This window comes from Bos javanicus, chromosome 13 (assembly GCF_032452875.1).
Source record: "Bos javanicus breed banteng chromosome 13, ARS-OSU_banteng_1.0, whole genome shotgun sequence".
NCBI classification, from domain to species: Eukaryota; Metazoa; Chordata; class Mammalia; order Artiodactyla; family Bovidae; genus Bos; species Bos javanicus.
In genome coordinates, this window is record NC_083880.1 from 70,794,070 (window position 1) to 70,812,812 (window position 18,743).

Consider the following 18,743-nt stretch of genomic DNA (forward strand, 5'->3'; position numbering starts at 1 on the left):
ATAGATTTGGTCTGTTGGTATTCATGATGGATGTGTTTAGACTCTAATTCAATAGAATAAACAATAAAGCATCCATTCAGTTGCAATCCTTACCCAACTCCATCTGTGCACACAGTCTAGACCAGTGCGTTAATATCTGTCTTGTTGCAACAGCACTGGTTAATTTTATGCATTTATAATTGTGACATGCGAGTACCTTTCTAGACTAAAACCAATAAAAAATTACAAAACAGATTATCTGAAAGCCCTACCATCACCATATGCCAAAATAACTGAAAATGGATAAGAATGGAATACTCTAAGTCAATGAGAGATGAAACAAAATGCAGGTTATCTACCTCACACACACACCCACCTGTGAGTGTTCATTCCCATAATCAATAGAGTGACAAGGAGAAAGATGTGCAAATACACCCAGGGCAGTATAATCTGAGAACGGTTCATGAAGGTGAGTCGGTGGGTGAATGGATGAAAGATGAATGCACAGCAAAGTTATAAACGAGCCCAGTACTGGTCTGTGGGAGTCCAGGAGGGCCATCTAAAAGAGAGAATAATTTCCCCTTTTAAAGATACTAATGCAGCCACTGTGGAGGTTCCTCAAAAAACAAAGTTGCCATATAATCCAGTGATTCCACTCCTAGGCATAAACCTAGACAAAACTATAATTCGAAAAGATACATGCATTGCTATGCTCACAGCAGCACTACAAGAGCCATGACATGGAAACAAACCTAAATGTCCATCAACAGATGAATGGATAAAGAAGAAGATGTGGTACATGTGTACAATGGAATATTACTCAGCCATCAAAAGAATGAAACGATGCTCTATGCAGCTACGTGGATAGACCTAGAGATGATCACACCAAGCAAAGTAAGTCAGAAAGAGAAAGGCACATACCGTATAATATCACTTACATGTGGAATCTAAAATATGATACAAATCAACATATCTATGAACCCAAGAGAAGCTCACAGACACATGGAACAGCCTTGCGGTTGCCAAGGTGAGGGTGGCTGGGAGGGGACGGACTGGGAGTTTGGGATGCACAGAGGCAGAGCATTATATATAAGATGAGTAGACAAGATCCTACAGGGAACTATATTCACTATCCTATTATAAGCCATAATGAAGAAGAATATATATACATATATACACACATACACATATATGTGTGTGTTTATACATACATACATACATATATATATATTTGCTGTATAGAAGAAATCATAACATTGTACATCAACTACATTTCAATAAAATTAAAAGCAGATAATGATACTAGAATTTTCCAGGCATGGAGGGTGGGTAGGCATTCCAGGAAAAGGGGACTGCAGCTGCCAAGGTGGGACCCTGAACAAAGGACAGTTATATCAGGGTGATGTGAGGATCAGGAGAGTCAGCATGCAAAATATTACTCTGAGTTGTGTGTAAAACACAGATTCCCAGTTCACACTTCCAAAGGAACTGAGTAGGTCGGTGGTGGGGCCCAGGACTCAGAGTTCTCACCGAGGCCTTCCCCTTGGCTGAAGAGCTGTAGCATGGCAGACACCTCTGACTCGCCTTCACGGTAACACCGTCTATCCTCACTGACAACACGTTTGCTGTCAGCTTTCGGTAATTGATACTTATCATCTCTAAATGGTTTCCTTCTAATCCTATTTTTCTTCATTTTTATTTGAAGTGACTGACGAATTACATAGACTACTTTTTGAGTATCTCTTGATATCATCATTTCAAATTCCTCTTTAAATGTACTGAGGCAATGACATTTGATTTGCAACAGCCTCTGGTGTGAAAAGGTGTATGCATTTCAGAAAAAGGAGGCAGTTTCTTATTTTGGCTGAAAGCCTACTAAAGGCGAGGCATTTTCCAAACAATGTCTCCCTGAATCCTTGCAAGATCTCTGTAAGGAATGCATTTTTTAAAACGCGTTATTTTTATATATGAACACAGCTGATTAACAATGTTATGTTAGCTTCAGGTGTACAACAAAGTGATTCAGTTATACATGTACCTATTCTTTTTTCAAATTCTTTTCCCAATTAGGTTGTTATGGAATACTGAGGAGAGTTTCCTATGCTATACAAAGGGTCCTTGCTGGTTAATCATTTTAAATATGGCAATGTGTACATGTCAATCCCAAACTCTCTGACAACCCCCCTCTCTTCCCCTCTGGTAACCATAAGTTCATTCTCTAAGTCTGTGAGTCTGTTTCTGATTTGTAAATAAGTTTTAAGGAATGCACTGTTAATTCCCACTTTATAAATTAGGAAACAGACTTTAAAAAGTTGCCTTAAAGCCACAGAAGCAAGCAACAGACAGGGTCTGGAGGCATCTAAAAACTGTTACCTTTTTCGGTTTGTTTGTTTAAGAACAGATCATCTCCCTGTTGACTTTAGCTGTTAGGTCTTTTAATCTCATCTTGTTCATTCATTCCACAAACATGTACTGGGGGTTCACTGTGAGTGTCAGGACACCATGGGGAACACGATAATGAAAAAGAAACATCCTTAAGACACATTTGCTCCTGCCCATGATAACGCAGTGACTGCAGTCAGAGTTGGAGAAAAGGGACATTCCTGTAGGTAGAAAGAGTCAGAGACATCTTCCTCTGAGAGCTGATGTTTGATCTGGACCTTGAAGAAGAAATGTAGGATTTAAAGTGGGAACCTGCTGTATAGCACAGAGAGCTCAGTTCTGTGCTCTGTGCTGACCTAGGTAGTTGGGATGGTTGTGGGTGGGAGGGAGGGTCAAGAGGGAGGAGATACATGTACACTTAGAGCTGATTCATGTTGTTGTATAACATAACAGCCCAATCAAAATAAATAAATACATACACATGATGGAATGGGGAGAAAGTCAAAGGACGTGAAAAGTCCAAGCATTCCAGAGTGTCTGCACACAGAGACCAACCCAGGAGGTACCCTCCTCTGTGATACTCAAACAAAGCTAAGTGAAACAGTTAAGCGCTCTCTGTCAGAACGGCTGGTAGACACCTTAGTGCCTTTTCAACAACTACTACACTAAACCATCTCTGTTCAAAACAATTACTGTGCCCATCACATGCCTTGAGGTAAATTAACCCGTGAACACATGCTGACTCTTAATATCGTTTTAAAAAGCAGATGCTGAAGTTGTTGGTTGCTGTGTTACAACAGAAAGACAAAAAGGAATTGAGAGAAGCATTTCTGTTAGCTCAGGATGTGAGGAATAACAGCCGCTCTTTATAAAATACCTACTTTGTGTCAGTCATTCTACAGATAACGTTTGTTCGTTACGCCTCACGAAAATGCTGGCAAGTTGCTATTACCACTTTGCAGATGAAGACCCTGAAGCTCAGAGTGGTTCCGTGACAGCTCGAGGTCTGAACAACTGGACAGAAGAGGCAGACCTAAATTGTGATCTGAGTCTGGTACCAAAACCCACATTATTTTTGTTTTAAAAATGTGTACCAGGCAGTGAAGGACTCCACTCTAGATTCTTTTGCCCCTAGATCCCAAAGTGCCTTCTATCTATAGCTCTGTTTACCTGGGACATTAACTTCCTTTTGGTCACCTCTTACTCTAACCCCTCAACTACCACTGATCTGTCAGCCCAGCACTCTCAGCTCTGATCTCACGGCAAGTCCCCAGGACAGCAAAGACAGGATTACCTCAAGGGCCTCCTTGCCAGCCAGGAACAGCTGCCACTTCTTGTCCTGAGCAAGGCACTGCTGTCCCTGCATAGAACAGAGGATGTACAGGCAGAAAAACCTGCACTCAAATCCCGGCCCTCCCACAGCCTGGCCAAGGGCCCTCCAAGCACACAGTCCAGGTAGGCGCCCTGAAGTCTAATGAGAAGGATGGGCAGGGCTTGGGGGTATGGGCTCCTGGATTCAAACCCAAGCTCTGCCACATCCTGGCTGTGTGTATACACAAGTCCTCAAACCTCAGTCTCAAGGTCTGAATAGACTCAACACATTAACTGTACCTCACAGGCTTTCTCTGAGCATTACATGAACCCCACACATCACACCAGCTAAAAACAACATAGCTACCAGCTTCCTTCTAGGCTGGTCCAGTTGCCATGCAAGGGTGCAATGCATTGTGTGTGTGTGTGTGTGTGTGTGTGTGTGTGTGTGCATGCTAGTTGCTCAGTCGTGTCTGACTCTTTGCAACCCCATGGACTGTAGCCTACCAGGTTCCCCTGTCCATGGAATTCTCCAGGCAAGAATGCTGGAGTGGGTAGCCATTCCCTTCTCTAGGAGACCTTCTCGACCCAGGAATCGAACCTGGGTCTCCTGCGTTGCAGATGGATTCTTTACTGTCTGAGCCACCAGTGAACATCATAGAAGCTCATAAACAGGATGAATCTTGAACCACATTCTCTCCCTATCTCAAAAGCAGGGATAGGAAGACTATGGCTCTCAGGAAAAATCTGGCCCACTCTCTGAATCAAGTAAAATTTTATTGGAACACATTCCTGCTTATACATTTACATACTGTATGGTTATTTTCATGTTACAGCATCAGAATTGAGTAGATGCAACAGAGAGTCCATAAAGCCAAAAATATTTACTACTGATTCCTTACTGAAGTTTATGGACCCTTGATCCTGTGTATGGGACCTTTCAATGTGGGAGAGACATTGAGGGCCTCTTGGCTTTGAAAAAACATTCCTCTGTTCCTCTCCCACCCACACTTTACATTCTCTTTCTATAGTTTATCTGTTTTTCACCTTACCTCTCTTGGCCATCACATAACACCTATACTGCTTTTCTTATATATGGTGTTTTTTCTCTGTCTCCCCCCACTAAAACTCTTCATGTGGGCAGGGATTTTTGTTTGTTGAGCGAACTCCTACATCCCAGAACCCTGACCAGTACCTGACGTGTAAGTGGGAACTCCACAACAACTTGGGGATTGCATATGAGTTTCACTGTTGAGCCAGAGTATGTTGGAGGCTTTCTCTTTCAGTGGATGACTTCGAAGCTTTTAGAGGGATGGGGTGACTCCATAACCTCTGCGAGGAGGGAATTATTTTTCCTGTTTTATAGAGGAGACAACTGAGCCTGGGTAAGTCAGTGCTTCTCAAACTTAAAGGTGCACATGAATGAACTAGGGATCTTGTTGGGAATGGAAGTGCTGCATTTAGTTTTTTGCTTGTTTGTTTTAGGCTGCGCTGTGCGGGATCTTAGTTCCCTGACTGGGGATGGAACCTGTGCATCCTTCTTTGGGAGTGAGGAGTCCCCATCACTGGTTGCCAGGGAAGTCCCAGGTGCTGTGTTTCTAACAAGCTCCTGCGTGATGTCAGTGCTGCAGGTCTGTGACCCACAATTTGAACAGAGACGGCTTAAAGCACCCACTCAGGGTCTCTACCTAAGATGTGGCGGAATGGAATTTTGAATCTGGAGATCACGGGGGTCCATCATTTCCATTCTGTTCACCCTTCACCATCTACATGCATCCCTCAATCCTTTGGTTTCACAAGACTGGTCACACACACCCTCCTTGGCTCCCTGTCGCCACTTAGCCTCCAGATCCTCCTTTTCTCTGGGTACCCCACCTCCAGCATCTTCAGCCACTCCATTCTGCACAGGCTCCTCTACATATACATTCCAGGACTTTCTGGCCCTTCAAGTGGCCGGTCTCATGTTTCTCCTCTCTTTTAGGGCCCAGTGGTTAAGAAGAAGTTCCCCTCCTCATGGGCCCTAGGCAGGCTGGCTTCTTCCCTCAAGGCTACCCCAGGACCTGCACAAGTGACTTCTGCTGGTCCAGGGCCATGCCCGAGCCCTCCACTTCCATCTCTCTGCAGCACCGGCTACTGTCAAGTCTTCCTTCTGCAGTGGACTTCACTTGGTTCTCTGTGGTTCTCCTCCTACCTTTCTGTCTGCTTTGCCAGTTCTCCTCCTCCTCTGAATCTTTAACTATGCCCCATTCCTGAGCTGGCATGAGTGTCACACCCTAGGATCTGTCACTTAGAACTCCAAGTCTGCACTGATTTAAAGACCCTTGCTTATCACTGCAACTTGAAGTACGAGTACTTGTGTATCTTCTTCTATACCTCCATACCATTCGTGTTTGATTTCATCACAGGGCCCAGGACAGAGAATGGTACAAAGTGGGCCTCCAGACAGTGCTATGTACATTGGCTAACAGACTGAGGCGGCAAGTTGCCCAGAAGGCATTGCATGCCCATACCTAATGTAGCACATTGATCCTGTAAGAATCTCCTAGAAGACCAGAGGCACCATCAGGGGCCACCACTTCAGCCCTGACTCCTCATGGTTTCTGAAAGGGGAAACAAAAGAAAACTTACATTGCAGGAGTGCCCATTTATCTGCAAGGCACTTTACAAAATTCTTCATTCCCTACAAGCTAGGCACTATTATCCCTATTTTAGAGTTAAGAGGAAAGAGGCTGAAAAAGTTCAGAAAACTTGCTAAAGGCTATGTAACTGCTGAGTGACAGAGACGTAACTTGAATCCAGAACTCTGACTTTTTCCGGCGGCAACAGTACCCCATACTGTCTCACGCTTCCATGTCTTTGCACCTACTGCTTTCCCTGCTCGGAATTCTTATTTCTTCAGCCCTAGATAAACCCATCTCTAAAAGCACTGATAACTATCCCCTGCCCACTAAAAAAAATCAGTCACACAACTAAGTGTCCCCATAGCACAGTACCTGTCCCTGTAGGTACCTCTCAGCTGAGCTAGCAAGTATGTAATGTTGGGGTAGTCTCTCTGATAGATCTGCACATGAGGGTAGGGTTCAAAGTCCTGGTCATCCCTCCATCCACAGTGTCTGGGTCATAATGTGCATGTTCAACGCATGTTTCTCAAATGAATGAATGATCAAATGAAGCAGGCTGTCTGGTACTTTTGGTGCTGGTGGCTGGGGTTCTTTGGTTCCTATATAACATCAGGGTGGTGATCCCAGAATCTTGTCTGCTCACTGCATGGACCTATTGAGCAGGGACCCAAATACTGAGCAGAGAGATGGGGAGGCTGGCTCCCTCCTCATCTGTGAAGGCTTCAGAAGATGATCACTAACAGATATGGTCTCTCTCACAAGGCTGGGCTTGCCAGAGGTGGAGCAAGACATGGAATGATGGAAAATACACTTTACAAGGAGTGAGGCATTCTGTTTTAATCCCTCTCTCTTGATGACTGGATGCGTGATTTCATGTACTTCACATACTTCTCTGGACCTGAATTTTCAAATATGGAAAATGCCTACTAGAAATGTGAGACTAATTCAGTGGTTTTCTAACTCTTCATTACCAAGGATCTATTTATGGAATTTTTCTCCTTTACCCTCATGTTGTGAAAACGTCTGGTTAGGTAATAAGAAAAACCATAAAAAAAAAATTGTTAGTCAATCATCTATAACTACCAGCAAAGTGCACTGACAACATGATGTAACTGATGATAAACACTAGACTGGGATAATTCTAGCCCCAGAGAAAGACCTTGCTGTGAAGCTGGTTCTAGATAAAGCTACGATTCCCTATAGACTTCCTGAAATAGTGGAAATAGCCAATGAATTTCTTTCTAATCTTTCAGCTCTTAGGGCTATGCATTTCCCAAGCAGACATAAACGGGCTTTGAAGTTGCTGAGATCAGTGGTTCTGTTTTATGTGTGCAAATCCTACAGGAGGATCAGGTTTTCCTCTTGTTGGAAATGGAGGATTTCTAACTAGAGACTTATACTGACAAAGGAGAAACAGCCCTTCACGGCTCCAAAAACAAAAAGGGCAGGCGGGGGGCGGGATCCAAGATGGAAGAAACAGGACAGACATGAACGGTGACAGTGCATTTTCAAATGGAAAACATCAAGGCAAAATCAAAACGCTGTGGCTGCAGGTGACTTAGACAGAGGTGAGTATGAGAAACCAACAGACACTTGGTTGGTGCAGGAAATGCATGCTACAGGTTGCCTTACAGGGCACAAAGCAAAGTCACCCCAGGTCGATACTTACAAGTAATAGGAGTAGGAATAAGCATTTCTTCTATATATTGATGGGCAGTCAGATGAAGGAAATGTCCAAAAGTGGGGGAAAAGAAAAGACAAACAAACAAGAATTAGATTTATAAGAAATCTTGGTTCTTAGAAATGCACATAGTATTACTCCCTAAGCTCAAGGAGATGCAAGTTTCTCAACTAGTCAGCGTCCTTGAGCATCAGGCACTTGCGGTGGTAGAAGAAATGAAGGAGACCTCTCCTATGATGGAGAAACTCACTATTCATGCAGAGGAAGCCAGATCGCATTTGGCCATTTTAATGGTTTGAAAATTCTTATGGTTACTAAAACTAGTCTCCTGGTAATTATGATGTTTTGGTCTTAAGTCAGATTTCTGTGGCCTTCTAGAACTAATTTATGACAGTGCTCCTGAGATCTAAGGAAAAAAATAATGACTTCTCTGTTAAGGTTAAACTACATCAGAATCTGTGCAGTAAGATCACACCAAAAGAAAGGAAATCGTGTAGTCAGCATCCAAGATGGCTGTCCAGTGATCCATATTTCCCCAGACTCATGTCCAAGCACAGTGCCTTCCACACGGAATCAGGGTTGGCCCTAGGTGACCAATAGAACACAGCAGGAGTTACATTCTGGGACTTTCTAGCATAGGACAAACAGAAGCTTTGTGGCTCTGTCTGCGTCTTTGGAACTTTCCCTTGGAGTCCTGAGGCTCCATGTAAAAAGGCTAAGTATCCCAAGCTTGCTGTGGTCAGAAGAGGCCATGTGGAGAGGCTCTAAGACTGTATGAACAGAGAGATGCTTCCAGCCAACCCCCAGCCAACTGGATTCTACCAACTAAGACCCTGGATATCATAGAACAGGAACAAGTCATTCCCTGCAAACCCTAGCCAAAGTACGGATTTATGAGAAAAATCACTAAATCTCATGGCTTATTTTTTTAAGCCACTAAATTCTGGGAAGTACTTTGTTACATTACTGGTAGAAAACTGGAAGAGCATTCAAATTTCATCATGAAAGAGCACTGCACTAAAAGAGAAGAATTGCAAACATCAGTTTGAACAGACTACAACTTGAATAAACTCTCTGTGCCTTCCTTTTATTATCTGATTCTTAGGTGAGTTGAACTAAATCATGAATTTTCAAACAACACATTCTCAGGATTCTGCAGACTCACTGTAATGAGGGAGCATGTGGGGTTACTGAACAGGTAGGGCTGCTGGCCCTCTGCCAGCCATTAAAGGCAGAGCTTCTCCATCTTAATCTATTTCATAAATTGGCATGTCACTTAAGATTTCACATGACTGAAAAACAGATTCCACTCTCCAAAAGAATGGTTGAAAAATCACTGCCTGCAGTCTTTCTCTGATGTCTCTTCTAGCTCTTGGCTTCTGAACAATTAAAAAAAAAAAAAGGAAGACTCAAGTAAGTCTGTGATATTCCCTTTGTTATAATTTTTCTTGTTCTGTAGGAAAATAAATAGGAAAACTTTTCTTTTACTGACTTAATTATACTGACAATAACTAATACATTTGTGGACTGAGAAAACTTGCAGAATAATTCAGGTCCTCAAAGACTCATCTAAGCACGCAAGAATAATTTGTTCCCATCTTGAGTTCTGTGGTTAATTCCAACTGCTATCCAGTTTTGTTGACACAGAAAGATGTGGTCTTTACATCCACAGGGTGGGAACGTGACCTCAGAGCCCCAAGCTTCCCCCTCTTAAGTAGGAACTGGCCAAAGCCCCCAAGGTAAGCCCACCCCAAGGCTTTCTCTCATTTATCAGGACAGCCAAATTCTATAGGTCCAGAAGGAAAGTGACATCTGAACGCCAAGACACCTTGGCAGAAGGAAAGCTCTGTGCCTCCTTGGGAGGCTGAACTGGGGCAACCACAGCCAGCAAATCTGGTCACTCATAAAACTGTTGAATATCTTTGGCCAAATGAACAGTGGCCCCAGATGGGAGAAAGGGGTGAAGAACTTCCAACAATGGGTGGGATCTAGAACAGCCCACGCAAGCCATCCAATGCCTCTACCAACCACGTGATGTGTTGTGCTAAGGCACTTAAGTCGTTTCTGATTCTTTGCGACCCCACGGACAGTAGCCTTCGAGGATCCTCTGTCCGTGGGATTCTCTAGGCAAGAATACTAGAGTGGGTTGCTCTAGTGGGTTCCTCCTCCAGGGGATCTTCCCAACCTAGGGATTGAACCCAAGTCTCTTGTGTCTCCTGAACTGGCAGGCGGCTTCTTTACCAATGGTGCCACCTGGGAAGCCCATATAATACAGGTTGGCATTCTTCTTCACTGGGGGCTCTGTGGACCAGAGCTTGGGAATATGATTCCTCAGGGGCAGAGAGTTCAGGCTGCATTTGATAAAGACTCACAGACATCTCTGTTCTCTATATTGTCAAGAACATGGGACTGAGAATGGAGAGGCCAGAGTTCTGATCTCAGCTCTGTTTATTTGCATGCTATGAGGTTACCCCTCACTAGATCTAATATTTTGTGTATTTTGGGACCAGTTGCAAGGCCTCCATCCTGAGCCAGGATTTTTTCACCATCAGCAGCTCCAAGCTGCACTCTTGGGTCTCAACATTCACAACCTCTGGCGGTCTGCTCTCAACCTTCAGGATTCCCCTCTGCCTGGCCACCTCCTCATGACAACATGCTTCCTCGCCCTTTGATTCACCTCTTCCAAGTGGCTGAGTTATCCTGGATGTCACCAGAAGCCACTGCAATCCCTGACCAAGCTTCCAGGCAACCCCAGAATGACAGAAGCTGGCAAGCGTCTATTAATTGAATTTGTTTTCCAAATTCAATTGCAGGGCCTTCCAGGGCAAGGATTATACTTCTTTACTCTGTGATCAAAACAGAGTATACATGTGTCCTTTCTCTCAGGCTTGAAGAAGATTTACTGAAGGTCTAAATTTACAAGGATACAGTGATATTGCAAGTAACAGATTGCCTGAGACCAAAGATTCTGAGCAGGAAGACAGCTGTGCTTAGGAAAAAACCCCAAACTTTATAAATCACATACTGCAGAATCTCTTCAGCTGGCTGACAAGAATGACTTGAGGCATAGCTTCCCCTTGCTTCATGCTATTTAAACAAGACTAGTTGTCTACTTTACCATCCATTTAACCATCTACCCGTCCATCCATTTCTTAAACCAACCCATTCACTCTTCCATCCATCCATCCATCCATCTGCCTCCATCCACCCATCCTTCCACCCATCTATCCACCTCCTTAAAAATCTGTACATCTACGTATCCATTTAGATCATAACTCCACACACTCATCTGTTCATCCATGTACTCATCTACTCATTCATCCAACACTCCATCCATCATCCACTCATCCATCTTTCCACCCGTAATTCAGCTACAACTTTTGAAGGGCCTATTAAATGATTGTCTCCGCCAACTACCAGAGATAGAAAGACGAATGCCATCTTAATCTAGCCAGTATGTCTGATGGGAGAGTCAGACAAGAAATACAATTTAGATGATAATTAATACCTGCCGCTTAGATAGTAGGAGCTCACTTATGTGGCAGGTGCTGTTCTCAGTACCTTATGTGAACTAGTTTATTTAATCCTCATTAGAAGTATTATTATCTCTATTTTACAGGTGAGGAAAGTGAAGCTCAGAGAGGTTAAGTTTACATAGTTGGAAACGGCAATCCATTCCAGTATTCTTGCCTGGAAAATTCTATGGACAGCAGAGCCTGGCAGGCCACAGTCCATGGGTCACAAGAGTCAGAGATGACTTAGCGAATAAACCACCACTACCACCAACACCAAGCAAAATGATGAGGATCAGAATCTAAGAAATCTAACTTTAAGAGCCTTCATAACAAGCACTATGCTATTATCGTCTGGAGTGATACATGGTATGAGGCAGTAACACAAGGAGCTGTGGGACCATATTTGGGGGTAACGGGTAGAGAGGGGAGAGGTAATTTGGCTTAAAGTCTGTGACGCCTCAGTTGTAAAGTCAAGGAACACCCAGATGGAGTGGGAGGGAGGGTACTTCCAGGCTGCTGAATATGTGTCTACAGACTGGGTGGGTGGTTGGTTATCAAGGTGGAAACATCAAGATGTCAGCACGTATATTCAAAATGAATAAACAAAAAGGACCTACTGTACAGCACATGGAACTCTACTCAATGTTATGTGCCAGCCTGGCTGGGAGGGGAGAGAAAAGCTGTATAAAGGGGACTCTATGACTGAGTCCCTTTGCTGTTCACCTGAAACTATCACAACTTTGTAAATCGGCTATACTCAAATACAAAATAAAAAGTTTAAAGTTTGCGGGGGCAGGAAAGATGTCGGCAGAGCCTAGTTCCCAAAGAACTTAAATTGCTTACCCTCAGTACCATAGGTCACAGGGAGAACCCAAAGGATCAAGTGGCCAAATATTTTTCTAGATGGATGATTCTGGCAGGAGTCTGAGAAAACAGTTGGAGGAGAGAGGGACTGGGGTTGTGAAAGCTGCTCTAAGAGTCAAAGCAAGAGACGCTGGGGGCAGATCTTGAAATCGCCCTGAGGAAGGAGAAGAGGTGAATGTGAAAGGTGGTTAAAACACAAAAGCAACAGGTGATTAAATGTGAGCATTTTAAGACTTCCAAGGTTGGTGGCTCAGATGATAAGGAATCCGCCTGTAAGGCAGAAGACCCAGGTTTGATCCCTGGGTTGGGAAGATCCCCTAAAGAAGGCAACCTACTCCAGTATTCTTGCCTGGAGAATCCGATGGGCAAAGGAGCCTGGAGGGCTACAGTCCATGGGGTCTGCAAAGAGTTGGACACGATTGAGCAACTGACGCTTTTGCTTTCCAAGGTTCTAGCTTGAGGCTACCCAAGTGAGTGCAAACACAAGAGGGAGTAACCTCCCAGGGTGCGGTGCAGTTTAGAATGGGGTGGACAAAACAAGATACAAAATTTATTTGGGGATGCTTCCCCATCTTGACAAACCATTCAAAATGATGTCATGCAGTTCAGCGTATCAGCAAATCCTGCTTTACATTTCACCCAGGTTAGGCGGTGCTAAGAGGGCAGACTCTGTTATCAGATTGGCCAAGTTTCAGACCCAGCTCTGCTGCTTATTAGTTATGTGATCTGGGGCACCTTCCTTAGGCTCTACCTGCTTCACTTTGTCACCTGTAGCGCAGTCCAATCTAACTGTGACCCTGCCTCTTTGGCTGACCCGGTAGTTATCTTTCCCTTTTGTCTTTTTTTTTTTTTTCCTGGATATATAGGTGTTCCTTGAATCTCAGATCATGGTACATCTTTCGCATGCTGCCCTTCCAGACTTAACACCTCCCACCACAGGGCTGGGTTTACCCTTGATGCTCAATGTTGATATTTGGGTCTGTAATCTGAGTGAAGCTTTCTTGCCCGAGAGATGGAGTGCAATCGTGGACTCCATCTGTTCTCATTTCACTGGGATTCAACATGTTTTTAGGGAATCCCCAGTATCTGCAAGGCACATTTGTGACAAGGATGAATAAGAACAGGCAGCCGATGGTCCACTGAAGAAGAAAAGCTGTGAATACAAATGACAAGTGCAAGGCAGAACACGACAGGGATCCTCACAGAGAGAACCCCAGATGGTGAAGAGACTGTCTAGACTGAAGGTCGAAAGGGTTTACTGGAGAAGGTGTCTTTTACATCAGACCTTAAACATGGGCAGGATCTGGCCAGATGGAACTGAGGAACACACAGGCATCGAAAGAGGAGGAAACTTCACCAGCCAAGGCACCGGAGTGGGTGAGACTCTAGGAAATCTGCCAGAATCACCGTGAGCAAGGGGGCAGCATAGCTTCACAGCTCTCTGGATGACCTAATAAGCATGTGTATCTTCCCTCATTTGCTCCCCATGAACCATGGATACTGGGGAGGAGAAGCCAATGAAGGATTTTAGAATGCAGGTTTGGGAGTACAAGTTTCATTTCTGAAACATCACCTAGGCTACAGAGTGGAGGATGGGTTGGAGGGGTGGGGTCAGAGTCAAAGAGAGAGGAGGAGGCTGGGGAGGAGACTCCTACAGCAAAGCCATAGAGGCTTCCACCAGGGAGGAGGCAGTGGGGAGGGGGAGAGGAGATGATGTGACCAAGAGAAAGTAAAGACGCAGGGTCAGAAGTACTGGGGTGATGGAATCCCGTTGGTCTGGCTGATGGACAGGGTGTATCTGTCACTAAGATGGGGACACACAATTGGGAATAGGTTGGTGGGGAGCTGATGATTTTAGCTTTGACCATAAACACTTTGCGGGTAAATATCTAGGGGCAGATGATACAGGGCAGTGGAGCTCTGGTGAGACAGGACCAAAGCAGAAGGCCTGCTGTCCCAGGCCAGTTCAGTCCACAAAACTACAACTGGGGGTCTACGCATCTGACACAGTGGTTGCAGGCAACGGGGGGACCACTGGATCTTCTTGGGGTGGGTGCTTATAGGAATACTGCTTACAGAAGGTAATACTTGAAGGAATTCTACTCGGAAGAACTTGGGGCTGAGAGAGAGTAACACGAGCCTTGCAGGTGAAGGGAAATGTCTGGACATTTGATTCAGGGAAACAGCGTGCACCAAGGCAGAGAACAGGAGAAAATGATGTGAATCTGGGTCACCTCTGCCCTATTCCAGGATTCACATTTCTACCAGTCTCCATGTACTGCTAGGACAGAAATTAACAGCAAGGGGCCTGGAGTCACAGAGCCTGGTTTGTATTTCAACTTTGCCCATACCCTGATTTTAATTCAACAAATAATCATAGAAGATAGGATCCTCAGTTTCCTCTTTTCAAAAAACAGAGTCCTATCTTCTACGATTATTTGTTGAATTAAAATCAGGATATGGCAGCAGTTGCAGCAGTTCAAATGGGAAACAAACAAATTAGTTAGGTCAGAGTGTGTGTGTTGATGGCAGCACTGCCTTCTGCATATTGGTGATGGGGTTGGAGCTGACTTGGTACACTTGTTGGTCATGTGTAAGATGAATATCCCTGTTGATATCATGCACTATAGTCCTGTTAGAAGGTACAGGAAGTAAAGCCTGTCCCAACCATTAGCTCATTTGATTCTTAGAGCAGATTCATGAGATTGGCTGCATCTCACAGATGGGAAAGCAAAGGTTGAGCTTTGATACATTGCTTCTCCAAGGTTAGCAGCAGATACATGGGGCTGTAGAGATTCAGACCCAGTTTTTCTGTATCCCAGTACACAGCTAACAAGATGTCTATACCCCTTAGACTGGGAGCTACTGGGAGGTGAAAGCGTTAGGCGCTCAGTCATGGCTGACCCTTTTCGACTCCATGGACTGTAGTCTGCCAGGCTCCTCTGTCCGTGGAATTGTCCAGGCAAGAATACTGGAGGGCAGACATGGAGAATCAAGGTACAGCAAGAGATGCACATTTATCTCAAAGCAGACTCTCATATCTCAAACTCAAGACACTTCAAATGCACTCGTGGGAAAGGTACTGTCTGGACAGGCCAAGTATGACTGGCAGTAAGTTTAGGCTGGACCAGGAAGCCCTGGGCAGGGAGATGAGACGAGGAGATGGGGGAGGATGGAACTGTGTGTGCTGAAGGATTTTGAAACTATCTGCCTAAAATTTGCTTAGTTTCCATTTGAAAAGTAAGAAGGGATGGAGAGGTTCATGTAGAATACACACGTCTTGAGGTACAGATCTACCAAGTTATCCTGCTTAACCTGGCTCCACGTTTCCCCAATCAGAAGTGTATCGCTATGCCCTAAGCCTTGGAGAACCACACTCAAACTTCAGGAACTGTGTCCCAAGGAATAAATGATGATAGGAAGCTTATAGGCATATGCAACAACTTTCCATATGTGTGTGGCTAATAAACACCTTCAACCATCAAGATACACTTATTAATGTGGTGGTCCTTAACCTTTTTGGCATCAGGGTCCAGCATTGTAGAAGAAATTTTTCCATGCTCCAGGAAGGTATGGGGATGGTTTGGGGATGATTCAAGTGAATTACATATATTGTACACTTTATTTCTAAACTGATGCCGCTGCTGATCTGACAGGTCCATAGTCCAGAGGTTGGGGACCCCTGGGTTAAGGCACTAAGGCTGGAGCTTTCCACCTCAATTTACACTGAAGGCACCCAGGGCTCTGTAACACTAAGCCAAGGGACCAGAGAGGTGGCCTAGCAACTCCTTGGCTGCCCTTTCCTTTGGGAGAGGATGTCCAGTAATTCTAAGGAAGGAGGTCAGGGAAGAAGATGACCAGGACTGCAGACAGGACAGTTTTTCTTCATTTCAGGACTCAAAAGGGCACTCATGAAGAGGGAGTGTGTTTTACTACATGATGGCATGCACAAATCCATTCTAGACTGTTTCTGAGGTCTAGATGTGACGGACAAGCCAGGAGAAAAAGATGGAGACATTATACAGTGACAGCCTAAGAATGGATGTTTTGTAATGAGCTTGGCTAGAACCACACGGGTTAACTCTGTCAGAAGGAGCTTCAAGTTCCATCTTAAAATGCTCACGCAACCCTCCAAACATATGCAGCCCTGATTCTGTATCATCCTGCATTCAAAGAAGCCCAGTCCAAACAGCCAAAGGTACTATTAAAAGAAGTCCAAAGTTGAATTTGCATCTTTTTCAAACTTGAAGGGAATTCTGTTTAAATGGATCATCAACGTCTCGCGTCCCCTCCTGCAACCTTGCATCGTTCCATATGCCCTCCAGCCATGAAAAAAAACCAAACAAACAACAAGAAAACACTCCTCAGGGTATGCTGATCTCTCTCTCTCTTTCCTTCTCTTTCCCCAGTCTTCCAAATGTAAATTGACTTCACTAAGCCCTTTCCTTGGTCATCTGCATCTTTAGCCCTTTCTAGGCCAGCTTTCTAGTTCAGTACAACACACACAACACCTAATACAAGAGCAAGACTCTCTGTGGACAGTGACAGGTAAGCCGCAGGGCCTGTAGGGGGAAACTAGGAGCATCTTAAGTGGGCTGGAAACACTTGGCTGCAGCTCTGGGGAAGACTTTGAGTCAGCTGAACCCACTGGGATGGAGGGAGCCACCATGCCCATGTCCATGGAGGTTACAGTGAAGCCCCAGCTCAGGCCAGTGCAGGAAGTGTGGCTGGCATTCAACTTCTGAGAGCTCCTGGAAGCAGAAACTAACTCAAGGTCATGAAGGGACACTGAAGAGATGCTGACCCTAGGACTCTGATTTGTGATGGTTTCCCTATTATTTTGGGGTTTCTTTTCCTTTAATTATCTATTCCCTTTAGGTGGCTGTGGACAGCATTCCCAGGTGGTACAGTGGTAAAGAATCTGCCTGCCAATGCAGGAGATACAGAAGACATGGGTTGGATCCCTAGGTTGGGAAGATCCCCTGGAGGAGGAAATGACAACCCACTCCAGTACTCTTTCCTAGAGAATCCCATGGACAGAGGAGCCTGGTGGGCTGCCAAGAGTCGGACATGACTGGGCAACTGAGCACACAACACACATGGACAGCATTCTGGCGAGCCCTAAGTAAGTTAGGGACAGACTCAATCGACCAATGACGTTTTCCCCGTATTTATATATGGGGTTTGGGTCAGAAGAGGGAAAGGAGCCCCTCAAGCTCTTCACTGTCCTTTGGGGCAAGGGGTTAGTGGAAAGAGTTAAACATAGCAGGCTTATGTCTCTCTTTTTCTCCCTCTTTCCCCTCTTCACTCCTCCGTTTTCCATTCCCTATACCCATTTGTAAAATATGACCATCAACCAAGCCAGAAAAATGTCTTATTTTCTCCAAAAGATGCTGTACATGCAAATGCTGATCAGCACCCCCACCCACCCCCTGGCTCACTGCCACAACATCTGAGATTTGCTTCTTGGGAAGAAATGGTGATCAGGTGATGCCTGTTGATTGGGACTGATGGATGGTTTTGATAGAACTGACAGCTGATGAAGATACTCAGAGAAGGATAAAACCACACAAAGGGCTCACTTTATTCCTGCTCTCATCCTGAAACCAGAAAGCCCCTCCCTCCCTCCCGGAAAGTCACACATTTCAGAAATAGCTGTTGAGAGGGAAGTGAAATTTCTTCACAAGCTCACAGACGATGGTGACGTGGGTTAAGCCAGGCTTTAGAAAGAGCAAAATTGGAAGAGCATATCTGACTTACAAATCAGTGGCAAAGAATAAGAACCTCTGGGGTCTATCAAAGAGGAATGCAATTCTATTAAATGAGTTACTTTTTTCAAAGAGACTCTCTCAAACTCACCTCTGTCTTTAAAGCATCTGAGACTCTAAGAATGCATCGAGGATCTTATACGTGCAACGTGCTCTCTATCTCCCAGAGAAATAAAAACTCATGTTTGACCTCATCCAATAGCAGCTGGCTTGTCACTGAGACATAACACATAGCCTGGCTTCACAGATGATGATGACTCTGGGGGCTCCTGACCCCCAGCATTAGCATGGACCTTCCTTCTCCCTTGCCTCTCCAACCAGAAAATCAGTAGTTGGATGAGAATCTTAATTCTTCTGTCATTCTGCTGGGAGCCTAAGGAAAGGAATGATCCTATAGAACAGACATGTCAAGAAAGAACAGATCCTGGGACTTCCCTGATGGTCCAGTGGCTAAGACTCTGTGCTCCCACACAGAGTCTTTCTGGGGGCCCAGGTTCGATTCCTGGTCAAGGAACTTGATCCCACAATCTGTACTAAAATATCCTTCTAAGACTGGATAGTAGTCGGAGTGTTAGTCACTCAATCATGTCTGAACTCTGTGTGACCCCATTGACTGTAGCCT

The 18,743-nt window shown here is 44.7% G+C and overlaps 1 protein-coding gene across 5 annotated transcripts in view; it reads right to left on the minus strand.

Annotated features, from left to right (window-relative positions):
- Window positions 1-18,743, minus strand: part of PTPRT (protein tyrosine phosphatase receptor type T) — a 594,083-nt gene that overhangs the window by 153,950 nt on the left and 421,390 nt on the right. For 4 of the 5 annotated variants that reach the window (XM_061437619.1, XM_061437620.1, XM_061437623.1 and 1 more), the window contains one exon: window positions 7,963-7,992. The exons of the other annotated variant lie outside the window; for it this stretch is intronic. In XM_061437619.1, the coding sequence (XP_061293603.1) occupies window positions 7,963-7,992 (30 nt within the window). The remainder of the gene's footprint in view (window positions 1-7,962; window positions 7,993-18,743) is intronic. 5 annotated transcript variants of the gene reach the window in all.